We start from the raw sequence: 13,223 nt of genomic DNA on the forward strand, positions 1-13,223 counted from the left end.
AGACTCCCCCTGATTCACCCTCTGGAAAAGCTCCCTCCTTTCCATCCCCTGCACAGAGACACAGAAGGTGCCACGAAGCCTCAGCCCTGTGCCCAGGCAAGATGCACAAAGCCAGGGATTTAGTGCTGCTCCTCTTACTGACCAAACGCGACTTTATTCAATTCAAGCTATCACTCTCAAGCTGAAGACACAGGAGACTGCTCAAGAGTGCATTACAGAAAATAAATTTGTAAACGCATGTCTTTAAAAGTATCTAGACATTTCAGCTGCCCAAATTGGGAAACTCTAACCTATCCCAGCTGTATATGCTGCTGAGTATTCCCAGGCAATGATCCCCTTTATGGCAGTCTCAAAATTCATTAGTCACTTTTTGAAAAGGTGCCACAAATCAGAACATGCCCCAGGAATACGGTAATCAAACTCCCCCAGAAAAATATAACAGTGACTACCCAACAAACTGTTCTTAAATGGGATTATTTTACTGCAGACAGCTCATTGCTGTTGCTCTCAAGCAGCTAGGGGAGAAGGTGTGTGTTCAGGGACAGGGGTACAGAAAAATACAAAACTGTAAAAATTTGCTTTTGTATTAGTGCAGTACCATAACACTAATCTTCTCTCTTCTTGTCCATGTATGGTAGCTAATTTGAGATTATAATAGCAGATAGTAGAACCTAATGACTGAATACAATGTGAGCAAAGGTCACAGCAAGAAACAAACATTTTATTTGTTTTTAATAATTTAAAACCCAAAGTCTGTAACACAAACATGAGATTAAAGCGAACCCATCCTTACTCTCTTTTATGTAGGTAGCTGAAGACTTTCAGCCTGAATTTTTTTCAACTAGACTCCCAGAAACACTGAACACTCATGTCATCTTCATGTGCACACCTCTACTTTATGCGAAGCAGTAACCTGTCGTGCCATGTACGGACCATCTGCAAGGCATACAGCTGAGTGGCCAGAGCAGCACGAGTGAGAGGGTTGCAGCCCTGGCACTGGCAGAGATGCTGACTCACTCCGCAACCTTGGCCAACTCCCCTCAGCTGGTCAAACTGTTCATCAGCTGAAAACAGAACTGCACCAAGAAACAGATGCTCTGGCTGAGTTTCACTCCCCTGCGCGAACTGTCAAGGCAGCAGGACAGCCACAGCAAGAGGGATAGACCAAGAGCCACATTTCCTGGGCCCATCCTGCCAGGCAGTTTGAAACTAAAATATCCCACTATCTAGTATCTTCCCATCCCTCTCCTAAATCACTTGACAGGAAAAAAAAATTTAAAAAAAAAAAAAAAAAAAACAGAAAACAAAAAGAGGAAGCAATACAGCTGTGACCAATTGGCTAGTTTTGTAAATGGCACATGAAGTGGTCCATCCAAAGTGGTTTTGAAACTATTGTGTTCCTTCTATTTTCTTTTATTCCCGCTTCCTTTCTTTTCTATTTTCAGTATCTATTTCCACCAGTAGAAATTTGCCTTCATTCTCTCATCTTCCATGGCATGATTAACCCCCTCTCACACATTAGCCATAGTACTTGTGTTTGTATCTCAGTGTGGCAAAAGGCAGTTTTTAACGTCATATGTACCTCTGGGATGCCTCTCAAGGTGCTCAGGCCAAAACTACTGAACTGACAGGTTTCGGGATGGGCATGGAGGAAGGTGGGCCTGAGGCAGATAGGAGGTGCAGCACCATCTAAATCCAATGCAGATGCTGTCCAATCTTAATAGACCAGTTGTGATATCAGACAGACCAGGAAGGGCAGGATACTGCTGAGCCCCAATCAGCCCAAACATGCTTTGCTGTTGTACCCAAGCATAGGAAATATAGGGTCTACGTGTGTTGAAATGACTGCACAGGCACAGCTCGTTTACTTCTGAGTAGGAAGGGTCAGCTGTAACTGCTGCTAACAGAGTGCTTTGAGAACAGGTCACTTATTTGAATATTTACATGAAGTTTCCCATGTTTTCTAAAGATGGTTCTGTCTTTTTGTACTCAAAATACAAACCTTAGGCAAAAATGGAAAAAATCCAGAGAATCTTACATCTGAGACACGGACAGCATGAGCATCACTGGTCAAACAGCAATGTGCAGACCTATCCATCTCACAAGCAGTGATAACAGAACTCTTTAGCAGTTGTTATAAATAACCAAAATAATGAAAGTAACGAGCAGGAGGCATACTAAGTCTTTACTTATAAGGAGGGTTTCAAATAAGCCTTGCAAAGAATCTGCCCAGCTCACAGACTCGCCTGCCAAGCACAGGAATCATTTATGGCAGGCCAATGTTTAGGAATTCCAGCTGAAGCATGCTCCAAGGAGATGGCGTTCATTTTTGTTTTCTTAAAGTACTTGCAGCATAGCACACAGATGAGACAGCAAACAAGTTCTTCTTTAAGCGCTACTAGGTGAATCCAGAAGTGAAGCAAGATGGGGTTAAAGAAGCTGCAGAGATGTCAGAGAATTCCATAGGCCTGTGAAACAACACCTTAAGATGCCTCCTAAGTAATTCTAGAGATAACAATAAAACTAATCTTACCTTTAAAGTTCCCAATGAACAAGCCTGGCAGAATCTGCGAGAAAGAAATATAGTATCAAATATAGATATCTTGTGGTAAGACCAATTTGACAAAGTTCAATTTGCATACAGGATGGAACATACTACTTTAGCAGACTATTGTCAAATGCAATCTAAAAAGCACCAACAACATCGTATGCCTCTTTGCAACCTTCTCAAACTACATAGCTCTAGGTACTCTGAGGTTTGAGAGCATTCTTGATAGCTGAGAGGTGTTAATCATGAGGAATCTCACATAATAGAGGCTCCTCAAGGACTAGAAAAGTGGTTTACAAATATAAAGTAAGCCTTGCAACATGTCCCTCCCCCTGCCCCTCACAGCAGGGTAAGAGTTACCCTCATTTAACTAATGATGAAACTTCATACAGAAAAGGCGATTTGCCTAAAGCTGCTAAGCAAGCTCGACAAGGCACAGCAAAACAGCCTTAGAGTCTTTTGAAGTGCAAAGCCATGGAAGTCCAAGCTGCAGCACTGTGGGGCTGCTCTTCAACAGGTGAAATCACTGTAAACAGCGAGTTATTTATTCACATAGAAAGAGAACTGATGAAAGTCACTAGTTGCATTTTTCTCTCCCAGAACTACCGACTCGCCCCAGCGCTCCCAGAAGTCTACACAGGTCTCAGTCACAGGACTTTAACTGGGGAGGTTTCAAGGTCAGCCTGAGGAGCAGCCTGTGAAGTCTGAGGATATGTGCACGCACACATACAGAGAGGCAGGTGACACTGCGCTGCTACCACTCCCACCCTCTCATAATCCTCCCAACTGGGGAACAGCAGTAAGGCCGTGAAAAACCTCCAGGCACCCCAAACACACTTTCTGGCCAAGAATTTTGTTCTCTGTCACCTGAAGTTTCTGACTCACACTCACATCCTTTGAAGAGGCCAGAACCGTGCCAATGAGACCACACGATCCATTTTAATTCAGTGCATACAGAGCATGCCACCAACACAGATATGTCAGCGCTGACTTCCTAAAGCCTTAGCAACACCCAAGTGTCACCACAACAGCAGCAACAGTCTCTCAGGCGCAGCTATTTAAAGGGAAAACTCCACCCAGTTTGCTCAGTCCAGCAGCCGCGAAGATCCGAAAGTCACGAAGGACTTTACATCAGGGATTATCGCCCCAGCCTTCATTTCACTGCAGCCCACTGCTGAAAGGCAGCCCAGCCTACCATGCAAAGGTTAGCAGGCCAGCAGAATGCTCTGCAAAATAACTTCTGACTTGCCTTAACACCAGGTGCCTTTGTCTGATGAAAATTTGCTAGGTGATCTCTTTCTCTGCCATGTCACACCAGCACTAACAACAGGGCTCAGTTCTGCCACCGACACTGAAAGACCAATTCTCTGGGACCCTTGTTGTACCCCGAACTGCTTAAAAATTAGGGGCTGCATGATAACACCAACTAGACAAGAAAATGGTTCTTTAGTCCGGTACAAACGGGCCCCCATAAGTTTTGCACAGAGAAGCTCAGACAGCTTTATCCTCTCTCCTTGCCTCTCCATTTTGCATTTGTACAAATTCAACATTCATACAAAGACAGCAAAAAAAAAAAAGCAGGACAGTTTCCAATGCCAAGGTATCAAATACGTAAAAGAACCCTGATAACATTCTGCTGTCTCTTTCTGCATGCAGAAGACTCACTGTTTCATGGAACAATTCATTGTTTTAAGCACACCTGATGACTCTGCAAGAAGTGCAGCCCGAAGGCCACCATCCCAGGCTAGGAATCAGAAGCCTGTAGCTGCTCCAGAGAGCAGAGTACCCAGGGATGAATGCTAAGGGCCAAGTTCTGCAAACAAAATACATGCTTTAAAGCAAAAGGGAGTCAAGTTATAAACAAATTTCACCAACCAGCTCACCCCAGCCACCTCCCTTAACTTAAGTGTAAAAAAAAAACAATTTTAGTCAGAAAAAAAGATCCCTTCTGGTATTTTTAAATAGCTGTCTGGTATTTCCTATCTGCAGCACAAATCTCTAATCACACCACCAATAGACTATAGCACTTTATAGACTCCAGGACATTATTTCTGCATCAAATATGTCCTCTCAAGAGAGGATAAAAGCTTGAATTCCAGTCACAGTCATTAAGGTTAGACATTATAAATTAAAGATACCAAGAAACACTGGAGGGGGTTGCAAAAATGAGGCTTCTTAGATTGTTGCTGGCAAAGGAGGAAAAATCCAGACGTTTGCATTTCTGCATCATGAAGCAACGTTTTATGCTAGACAGGAAATTAGGACATCATGCAACCAAGGACAGATGTTAGCCCTGTTGTCCTAGTCATTCTAGAAGCAAGAAACATTACTATGGGTGAAAGCTACCTGGAAAGAAGTGAATCTTCATGCCGTGCTGACTAATACTTCGGTACTAGACTACGGCTGGGAACTTTCAGCTGTGTCATCTCACACTGCCTTCAGCAACTGCAACTCCTTGCCATGTAAAATGATGGCTGATGGCTGCTAGGGGCGTGTGAGAGAGAAGGGGTGGGAGTCAGAAGTGAAGAAAAATAAGGTGGTTGTTTTTGTGAACTTTTCAACCACTGCTTTATGAATAAAAACAGTAGCATCTTTATATCATCCGAAACATTACAAAAATGACCACGGACTAAATAACAGATGTAAAACAGCAGACAACCAAGCAACAAGGACAGCAACGCCTGTCTTGGTTCATACATCACATGAGAATAGCTCACATTCTCCACCTTGCAGAAAAATAGAGCCCTGCAATGGACAATAGTATCTCCTGTTGCTCATGTTTCTCATCAATCCTCTCTGAAAATATACCTCTCTGGAAAATGGCTTAAAGGGCTACTTTGCTGCTCTTTCTCATATAGATACTTATAATAAAGCATCCAACTGCTTGCCTAATGCTGCTTCTAGATGCACTAGTATGATGAGTGCTCCAGAGTTCATCAGGCTTTCTGTGGAGACAGCCAGGTGCTGTAGAAGGAGTAGGTGAGCCTACCTTGTCCAGCAGTACAGGAGATTGTTACCCATCAGGAAGGGGGATTCACTGCTGACATGAAGTGGCGCAGCTTCACTGGCTTCCATAGAACTGGTTGCATCAGTTATAACTATCCACACTGATTTACGTTTCTTATGAATCAACTCCTAAAACAAATAGGGCTTATCTGCCCTTTTTGTAGAGATAACACTCAACTCAACCCTTCAGAAGAGTCTGCATGAATAACGGGCAGTTAACTGTAACAGGACTAACAACAACTAAAACCCAGGAAAAAACTCTTCACTAAGCATATCCTGTTCAGAGATAATCAAATTGAAATACTATAATCTCTTGTCACCATCTCAGCCACCAGACTTCATCTCCTGGAAAACATCTCTGTAATCTTCAACCACAAATTTCAGCTTGAATTTTGAATATCAGTCAAAGTTAGACATTAAGCATAAAGACAAATCAGGCCACCTAGACAACTTCCTAAGTCAGACCCCACTGCTCACCCTGTATTTAAAATACGTAAAAGAAATAAAAGTAAAGCACTGATGAAAATTAATAGTAGCTCAGTCAATGCACGCTCACTATCCAATTCTCCTTCCCTGAACAGAATAAGAAGGGCATTTATGAACCAATGCTTCCAGTTTATTTTGGGAAAAGTCACGAGGCTTGGGTGGGCTTGAGGAATACAACTAAGCACAGATAATTTTACAGAGAAAAAACAGCAACAAAAGACAAACCCCACCTAAAAAGAATGCTAGGCCTCCAGCCTTTCATCAACACTAATGGCCACTTAAAGTCAAGTGCATATTTATTAGCTATCTGCTACTAAATACATGAATATCATGTGACAGAAAAATAGGAGGAGACCATGCCACTGAGAAAGGCTCAGCATCCAAGAGCAGCCACAGCAGCTGCAGCAGTCTCTGGAGCTTTTCCTTACCATACCCCATTACAGGTCAGTACTAATCCTCTTCCGCTGGCACCAGTACAAAGAGATTCCCTAAATGAAATAATCCACCATTGGATAAGCTGCTTATTTTCTCCTGCCATCCGCATACAGCTCTATGGCAAAAAAACACACTTCAGTCGGAAACTAAGGCAATTTGTATTGATAGACTACACCGAGTCAAGCAAATATCCCCCAACATAGGCATGGATGATTCCACGCCTCCCTTTGCCCCTCCAACACCTGCTGACTCACAAGATCAAAAGGAACAGATGATCCAGGGGCACATTCTGAAGGTGGCAAGTACTAGACCTACATGCAAGACCCCTACAAAAATAAACACTGATGGCTGGTACCCAGCGTGGTTGTAGTCTCCTTAAAGGAGCCAGTTCTTCCTGAATTGCTGAACATTTCATCTTCTTGGATACAGCCAGAAGAAGGAAGGTGTGTGCCATCCTTGTCCCAAAAAGCTCTGGTTAGTAACATCAGGGTAACACTCAAGAGAATTTAAATGACCATATTGCCTAGAGTCATAGATTGCCAATTCCTGCCCACACAACAGCAAGATGTAATGCAGACAAAGCGCTAAGCTTCAAAGGGTTGAAAACTGCCCTTCCCCCAAGACTGCAACTTTAGCAAACCATATCCTACACCCCTAAATGTTCTGATAATTTCAAACACTCGCAGGAAAATACTACAAACATACCAGAAGTTTAAAAGAAGTCTCTGCAGCTGTGTTTCTTCCTAACTGGCTGTGCTGGTTTTGGCTGGCATAGAGTTAATTTTCTTCACACTAGCTGGTATGGAACTACGTTTTGAATTTTTGATAATGTGTTGATAATTCAGGGATGTTTTCTTTACTGCTGAGCAGTGCTACACAACACCAAGGCATTTTCTGCTCCTCACACCACCTCACCAGCAACAAGGCTAGGGATGCACAAGAAATTGGGAGGGGATACACCTGTGACAGATGACTGCAACTGACCAAAAGGATATTCCATACCACATGACATCATACTCAGCATACAATACTGGAGGAAGAAGAAGGAAGGGAAGACCTTCAGAGTGATGGTGTCTGTCTTCCCAAGTAACCATTATGCGTGACGCAGCCTTGCTTTCCTGGAGACAACTGAATACCTGCCTGCTTATGGGAAGCAGTCAATTAATTCCTTGTTTTGCTTTGTCTGCATGTGCAGCTTTTGCTTTACCTATTAAACTGTCTTTATCTCAACCCAGGAGTCTTCTTTTACTCCTTCAACTCTCCCTGCTGTCACATCGCAGGGAAGTAAGCAAGCAGCTGCGTGGTGCTCAGTTGCCAGCTGGGGTTACACCACAACACTGGCCACTCCTACAAGGTACCTCAAAGGAGCGACTGTATATCATAACATCATCCCCAGACCTGGAAACAAAAAATGAAGAGAAAGACCAAGACAGGTTCTACCTCCTATCTGCTAACTCTGTTGGACTAACCAGCCAGATCTTTCCCCTGCCTAAAGTTTCTATTCCAATGCCTCTATCCATAGGATGAAAAGGCCTCACCCCCCAGGCGGCAGGCTAAGCATTCTGGACATTCACCAATCTGACTTTCAGGGGCAAGGATGTCAGACTTGGACAACTTGTGAGCAGCTATTTCTAGCTCTTCTTCGCTCTGTCAGAGAACACGCTCAAAGTACTCAAAGCAGGATGTTAGACAAGAAGAGATGACTCAACTTCTGTTCCTCATAGTAAGCTATATATAAAAGGCTAGTCACCACCACGCTTTCAGACCTGGGTTTGCAACACAGGTGGAGGTACTGAGAAAAATCAGAGTGGTCCCTCGATAACTACCACGACACGGCAGGGGAATGCGCGCTGACAGCAAGTCCAACACCCTCTGCAAAAACAGATCCATCTCCCTCCTCGCTGCCACGTCCGCCGGGACCACCCCCCCCCCCCCAGCGACACCCTGCACCCGCCTGCCACCCTGCCCTGTCCAGCAGACACCCAGGGGGCACACAGGACAACGCTGTGGGTGGGAGGGGGCGACAAGGGATGCGGAGAGTTCAATAAGACGATGCGACGCTCGCTGGCCCCGCCGGGCTGACGGCACAGCGCAAGGCGCGGGCTCTGCCCCCTCCGCACCCAGGGCACCCCCGGTGGGGCTGGGGTGCACGGGGAGGAGGGGAAGGGGGACATACGACGGTGGGGCGGCCCCAGCCTCGGAAAACATCACCGAAACCACCCCCCTCCCTACCCGCGCTGCGGCGGGGGAGGCGGCGCGCCCCGAGGGAGCAGCGCAACACCGTCTCCTTCCCTCCCCCCTTCGCCCCGGGGCGGGGGACCCCCTAAGTTGAAAGAGAATGCTTCTCCTGCCCTGGCTTTTGGGGGTTTTGTTGTTTTTTTTAATTCTTATTAGGGCGGGCGGCCGTCGCCCAAGGGTGAGACAAAGGGGCAGGAGAGCGGGGGGTGTCACGGCAGCCCCCCCGGGCCCCGCTGCGCCTCGCCCGCGCACATGCATCCCCGCACAGCGACGACGAGCGGCGTTACCTTGTTCATCCCATTCCCCATGGCTCAGAGCGACCCGCAAGGCAGGGAGGAGCCGCGGTCTTAGCGAGCTGCGGGCGGCGGGGCAGCGCGCATGGGACAGTGCTTGCCGGGGGTGGGGGACACGGACTTGGAGAGGAGCTAATTGCTAATGAAGGGTGGCGGGCTGCTCGGCGTTGCCGCGCAGGGAGAAGCGCATCGCCTCCCGCCCTAGCTAAGGGCTTTCTCCTGGCTCCAGGGAGGCTGGAGGCGGGTTTCCGCTCCGCCGTCCCCGGGAGCTGGGAGCCGCGGGGCCGCGCCACCAGGAACTGCCTCCACCGCCCCCACGTGCGGCTGCTGCCCCGCCGCGCCGGGCCGCGGGCAGCCCTGGGGGTTGTAGTCCGCGACTCAGCGCCTTCCCGCGCACCTCACGCCCTCCCGGACTACAACTCCCATCAGACCCCTCGCCGCCGGCTCCGCAGCCACCTGTAGCGGGTGGTGGCACCCAGCCCTGCGGGGGCGTCGGGATCGTCCTCCGCGGGCGCCGCCCCGCAGCTCCAGCGCCAGGCTGGGGCAGGGCTGTGGCGTCCCGCGCCGGAGCGGGAAGGTGCTGTCTCACCTGCCCAAACAGGGCTCGTTTCGACCTCCCGCGGGTGGCACCGCGCGTTGGGCGCCGCAGCTGCGGGGTCCCGCTTCCCAGCCTGTCCCTCTGGGGAGCGCCGCGCGTCCCGACGCGCCCTGGGTGCTGTCGGTGCCCTGGTCTCCTGCTCGCTGGTCCCAGCCGCGCTGCGGGCACGGAGGGCTGGCAGGCACGCGAAGGTCATTCATGACCTTAGCTGAGGCAAACGGAGAGGAGAAAGCAAATAGCTTGAAGGCAACATCGCAGAAACCTGAGGTGGAAAGGGGCCCCTGAAGGCCACCTGGTCCAACCCCGCTCCTCATGCTGGGAAAGGTGACCAATGCAGAGTCTTGGCCTGGCTTCAAGGGCATGATCAGCCCTTCCAAACCCTTTTGCTCCCTGATGCGCAGTTAAACGTTACATGATGTAATGTAGTCGGCATTGATGACGCCACACCTTGAATACTGGGTTCAGTTTGGGGCCCCTCATTACAAGAAACACATTGAGGGGCTGGAGCATCTCCAGAGAAGAGCAACAAAGCTGGTGAAGGGGCTGGAGAACAAGAAGCAGCTGAGAGAACTGGGGTTGGTTAGCCTAGAAAAATGGAGGCTGAGGGGAGACGTGTTTACAACTGCCTAAAAAGAGATTGTAATGAGGCAGGTGTTGGTGTTCACCCAAGTGACACGTGATAGGAAGAGAGGAAATGGTCTTAAGCTGTGATGGAGGAGGTTCAGATTAGACATCAGGAGAAATTTCGTTGAAAGGGTTATCAGGCACTGGAACAGGCTGCCCAGGGAGGTGGTTGAGTCACCATCCATGAAGGTATTTAAAAGACGGGCAGATGAAGTGCTCAGGGGTCTTGTTTAGTAGTGGACAGGTAAGGTTCAACTTGATGATCTCAAAGGTCTTTTCCAGCCTAGTGATTCTATGATACAGCCACTTCCCTCTCACCACAGGGATGTGTTCTGCTGAGGTGTGGTGATTTGGTAGTTGGTGAAGGAAATTTACTCTGAAGAGCTAATGTAATAAGGAATGCAGGTATGGACTTAAGGGATACATGCAGTTTAAATATGCAGGGACCAGGTATTACTACATAAGATCTCTGCCATTAACCAGCCCGATAACACCCACCCCAAAAAAAAAGTGAAATCTTTAGTGGCTCAAAGGCAAAACAAAGCAGGATGCTGCTGTGTGGCCACCATCAGGTTCCCTATGTGTTTATACATGCGTCATTGTGAAATGAGTATAAAAAGTGATGGCGAGATGTCATTTGTTGGGCATGCTGCACTGGGACTGGGCTGATCAGGGGAATCTGCAGTCCAAGGTAGGCAGTGGAAGGGTGAAAGATGGAGAACAGGGTAAAGCCAGCAGGCAGCAAAGCCAGGTATCAAATAATAGATGGATGAACTGTGAAATGATGGATAGATGAGTGAGGGGGGAGTGTTATATAAAGGCAGTGGTTGCCAGTGCAAACACTCTAAAGGGACGATTTCACAGCTTCCAGTTGCAATCAAATGCTGGCTGTTGCCAAAGTGGTGATCACACACATCCATGCTACCCTCAACAGTACAGCTGTGACCCTTTCCTTAAGCAACCTCAACACTTGTCTGACCCAACACCAAAATCATTCGGAGAACTAGCCCCATAGAAAGCTGGGGGGTGAAAGCCCACTCCCCGTGGGGTTAGACCAGCACACACGGAGACAGGGAGCAGGACCAGCTGCCTCTGTAATGGCTTGCCACTAGATTGCCACATCTTCAGAAACCAATGCTGTTCCTACAGAATCCAATGACACACTTGAAAGCCAAGAAAAGTTAAGCCATTGGTTCAACTGCTTAAGAAGCTGGGAAACTCTTGCCTTGAAACAGCCATATCATCACCACAGATGCTTAAAATTCAGGGGAAGGTAACACCCCCAAGCACAGCACTGCTGGAGGAGTGCAGCCCAGGGCAGTGGAGGCAGGGCAGGCTCACGAGTGGTCAGCAGCCAGCAGGTAGTTTAGCGCCAACTCCCATGTGTTGGGTGTGTCAAGTGACTGGTGGAAAATCAGGGTGCTAGCAAGAGGTTTGCCGAGTAGTCTTATCCTGGGTTTGTAGGAGGAAAGCAAACAGCATGGACTGCAGAGGCTAGGCCACTTCTGCTCTATCTATACTGGGTGGCCCTGGGAGTGTTGCTGAGCTGCACATCAACCCATGTTAGGGGAGGCTCAGTGTAAGCCAGCCCCTGCTCCTTTCTGCTTACCTGGGTCTCCCTCATGGAACTGTGCCAGCAGGGCAGTAGGAAGCCAATACAAGGAAGCCAATGCATGCTTCAACCTGGATCGTTTGGGGTCGGGACTGTGGCTTCAATACGTGATGCTCCACACCAGCTCTTTGGACTCAGTATGCCTGACCCCGCCTAGCTCACAGGAGAACAGAGGAGCACCAGGAAGACCCTGCCTTTGCTTTTGAACCATTCCTGAACTTCCTCTTCCCTGAGGTTCCACAGAATTTGGGGTTTGTATCCTGCCATTATTAGCCACTAAAACATCAGAGCAGTTTCTCTGTAGGGCCAGGAAGGATAGCCACATAACTTATGTATTGCAATTCGCCCCTCCCCTACCGTGCCCCCCACCCCCCAAAATACTGCTGAAAAGCATAGCAGTGAGCTTTGTCACAGATACTGGCTTTAGTTTTTCATTCACAAAGCTCTCCAGAATGTAATTTACTTTATTCTCATGCTATGCAAAATATTACTGAGATCCAGAAGAAATGAATCACAGCTTGCTATAATAACTACTAAACGTATTCTGCCCCCAAAATGAAACAATTCCTTGTAAGCAACTCTGTCAAGCAGTGTCTTTTGTGAGACAAAAGGATAAACAATAAATTATATCCCGGATAACTGCAGGGATCTGTCCTGTGCTAAGAGGTCCATGGAAACTAGAACGCCTCTCAGTCAATACTCTGGAAGTCTGAGCCGGTCAGTTCAGTCCCCCGCATCTCATTTTCTCCATCTGTAAAATGCAAATGACAATATTTGTGATCTTTGCAAAGAGCCCTGAAAAGTACACATGAAATTGCTATATTAGACATTACAGATGGAACACAAGTATATATTATATATCTTAGTAATTTGGCTTTTTTTTTTTTTTTTGAATGAGATGTGTCCTGCATTCCTATTCTGAATGGGAAGAGTGATTCTCTGTTTTATTTTCAATTTTTGTGACTCCTTTCAGGATGCCTACTTCACCCTGCAGTGTTTTCCCGTATTAGAATGTTATTGCATGTGTGCAGACTTTTAGAGTGAAAGAGCAAAACTTAGAGTGGGAGAGTGCAACATACCAAGATGAAAAAGCAGTGGGAGGAAATCCACTGCTGTCTTAAACATTTACTATGATGTTTAGCGTCTCCTTTTCCTCCCCACAGTTCTAGAAGGGGAATCCTGGTAGTGTTGCCAGACCAGTCTCTCTTTCCAGTTATTCCAAAACTTGATTGTTTTAATTCTTCAGCTGTTGTTTAATAAACTACCACATAATGCGTTTATGGGGGCAGGTCTCTAGCAAATCTAAATAAAATTCATTGTCAGTTCTCAAGATTTTATTCCGCGTGCTTAGCATCTGCACCAGTTTTAATATTTTGAAAGCAC

At 47.3% G+C, this 13,223-nt stretch overlaps 1 protein-coding gene across 2 annotated transcripts in view; it reads right to left on the reverse strand.

Annotated features, from left to right (window-relative positions):
- DUSP22 (dual specificity phosphatase 22) overlaps window positions 1-12,111 on the reverse strand; it is a 43,735-nt gene extending 31,624 nt beyond the window's left edge. Inside the window, exons 1-2 of one of the 2 annotated variants that reach the window (XM_054060071.1) lie at window positions 11,838-12,111; window positions 2,534-2,567 (exon numbers count right to left, since the gene is read on the reverse strand). In XM_054060071.1, the coding sequence (XP_053916046.1) occupies window positions 2,534-2,567; window positions 11,838-11,903 (100 nt within the window). In that variant the 5' untranslated portion in view covers window positions 11,904-12,111. Of the gene's footprint in view, window positions 1-2,533; window positions 2,568-9,000; window positions 9,316-11,837 lie in introns of those variants that run through there. The other variant, XM_054060072.1, reaches the window with a different exon arrangement.
- Between the last annotated feature and the right edge of the window lie 1,112 nt (window positions 12,112-13,223).

This window comes from Cuculus canorus, chromosome 2 (assembly GCF_017976375.1).
Source record: "Cuculus canorus isolate bCucCan1 chromosome 2, bCucCan1.pri, whole genome shotgun sequence".
In the NCBI taxonomy this organism is placed as follows: Eukaryota; Metazoa; Chordata; class Aves; order Cuculiformes; family Cuculidae; genus Cuculus; species Cuculus canorus.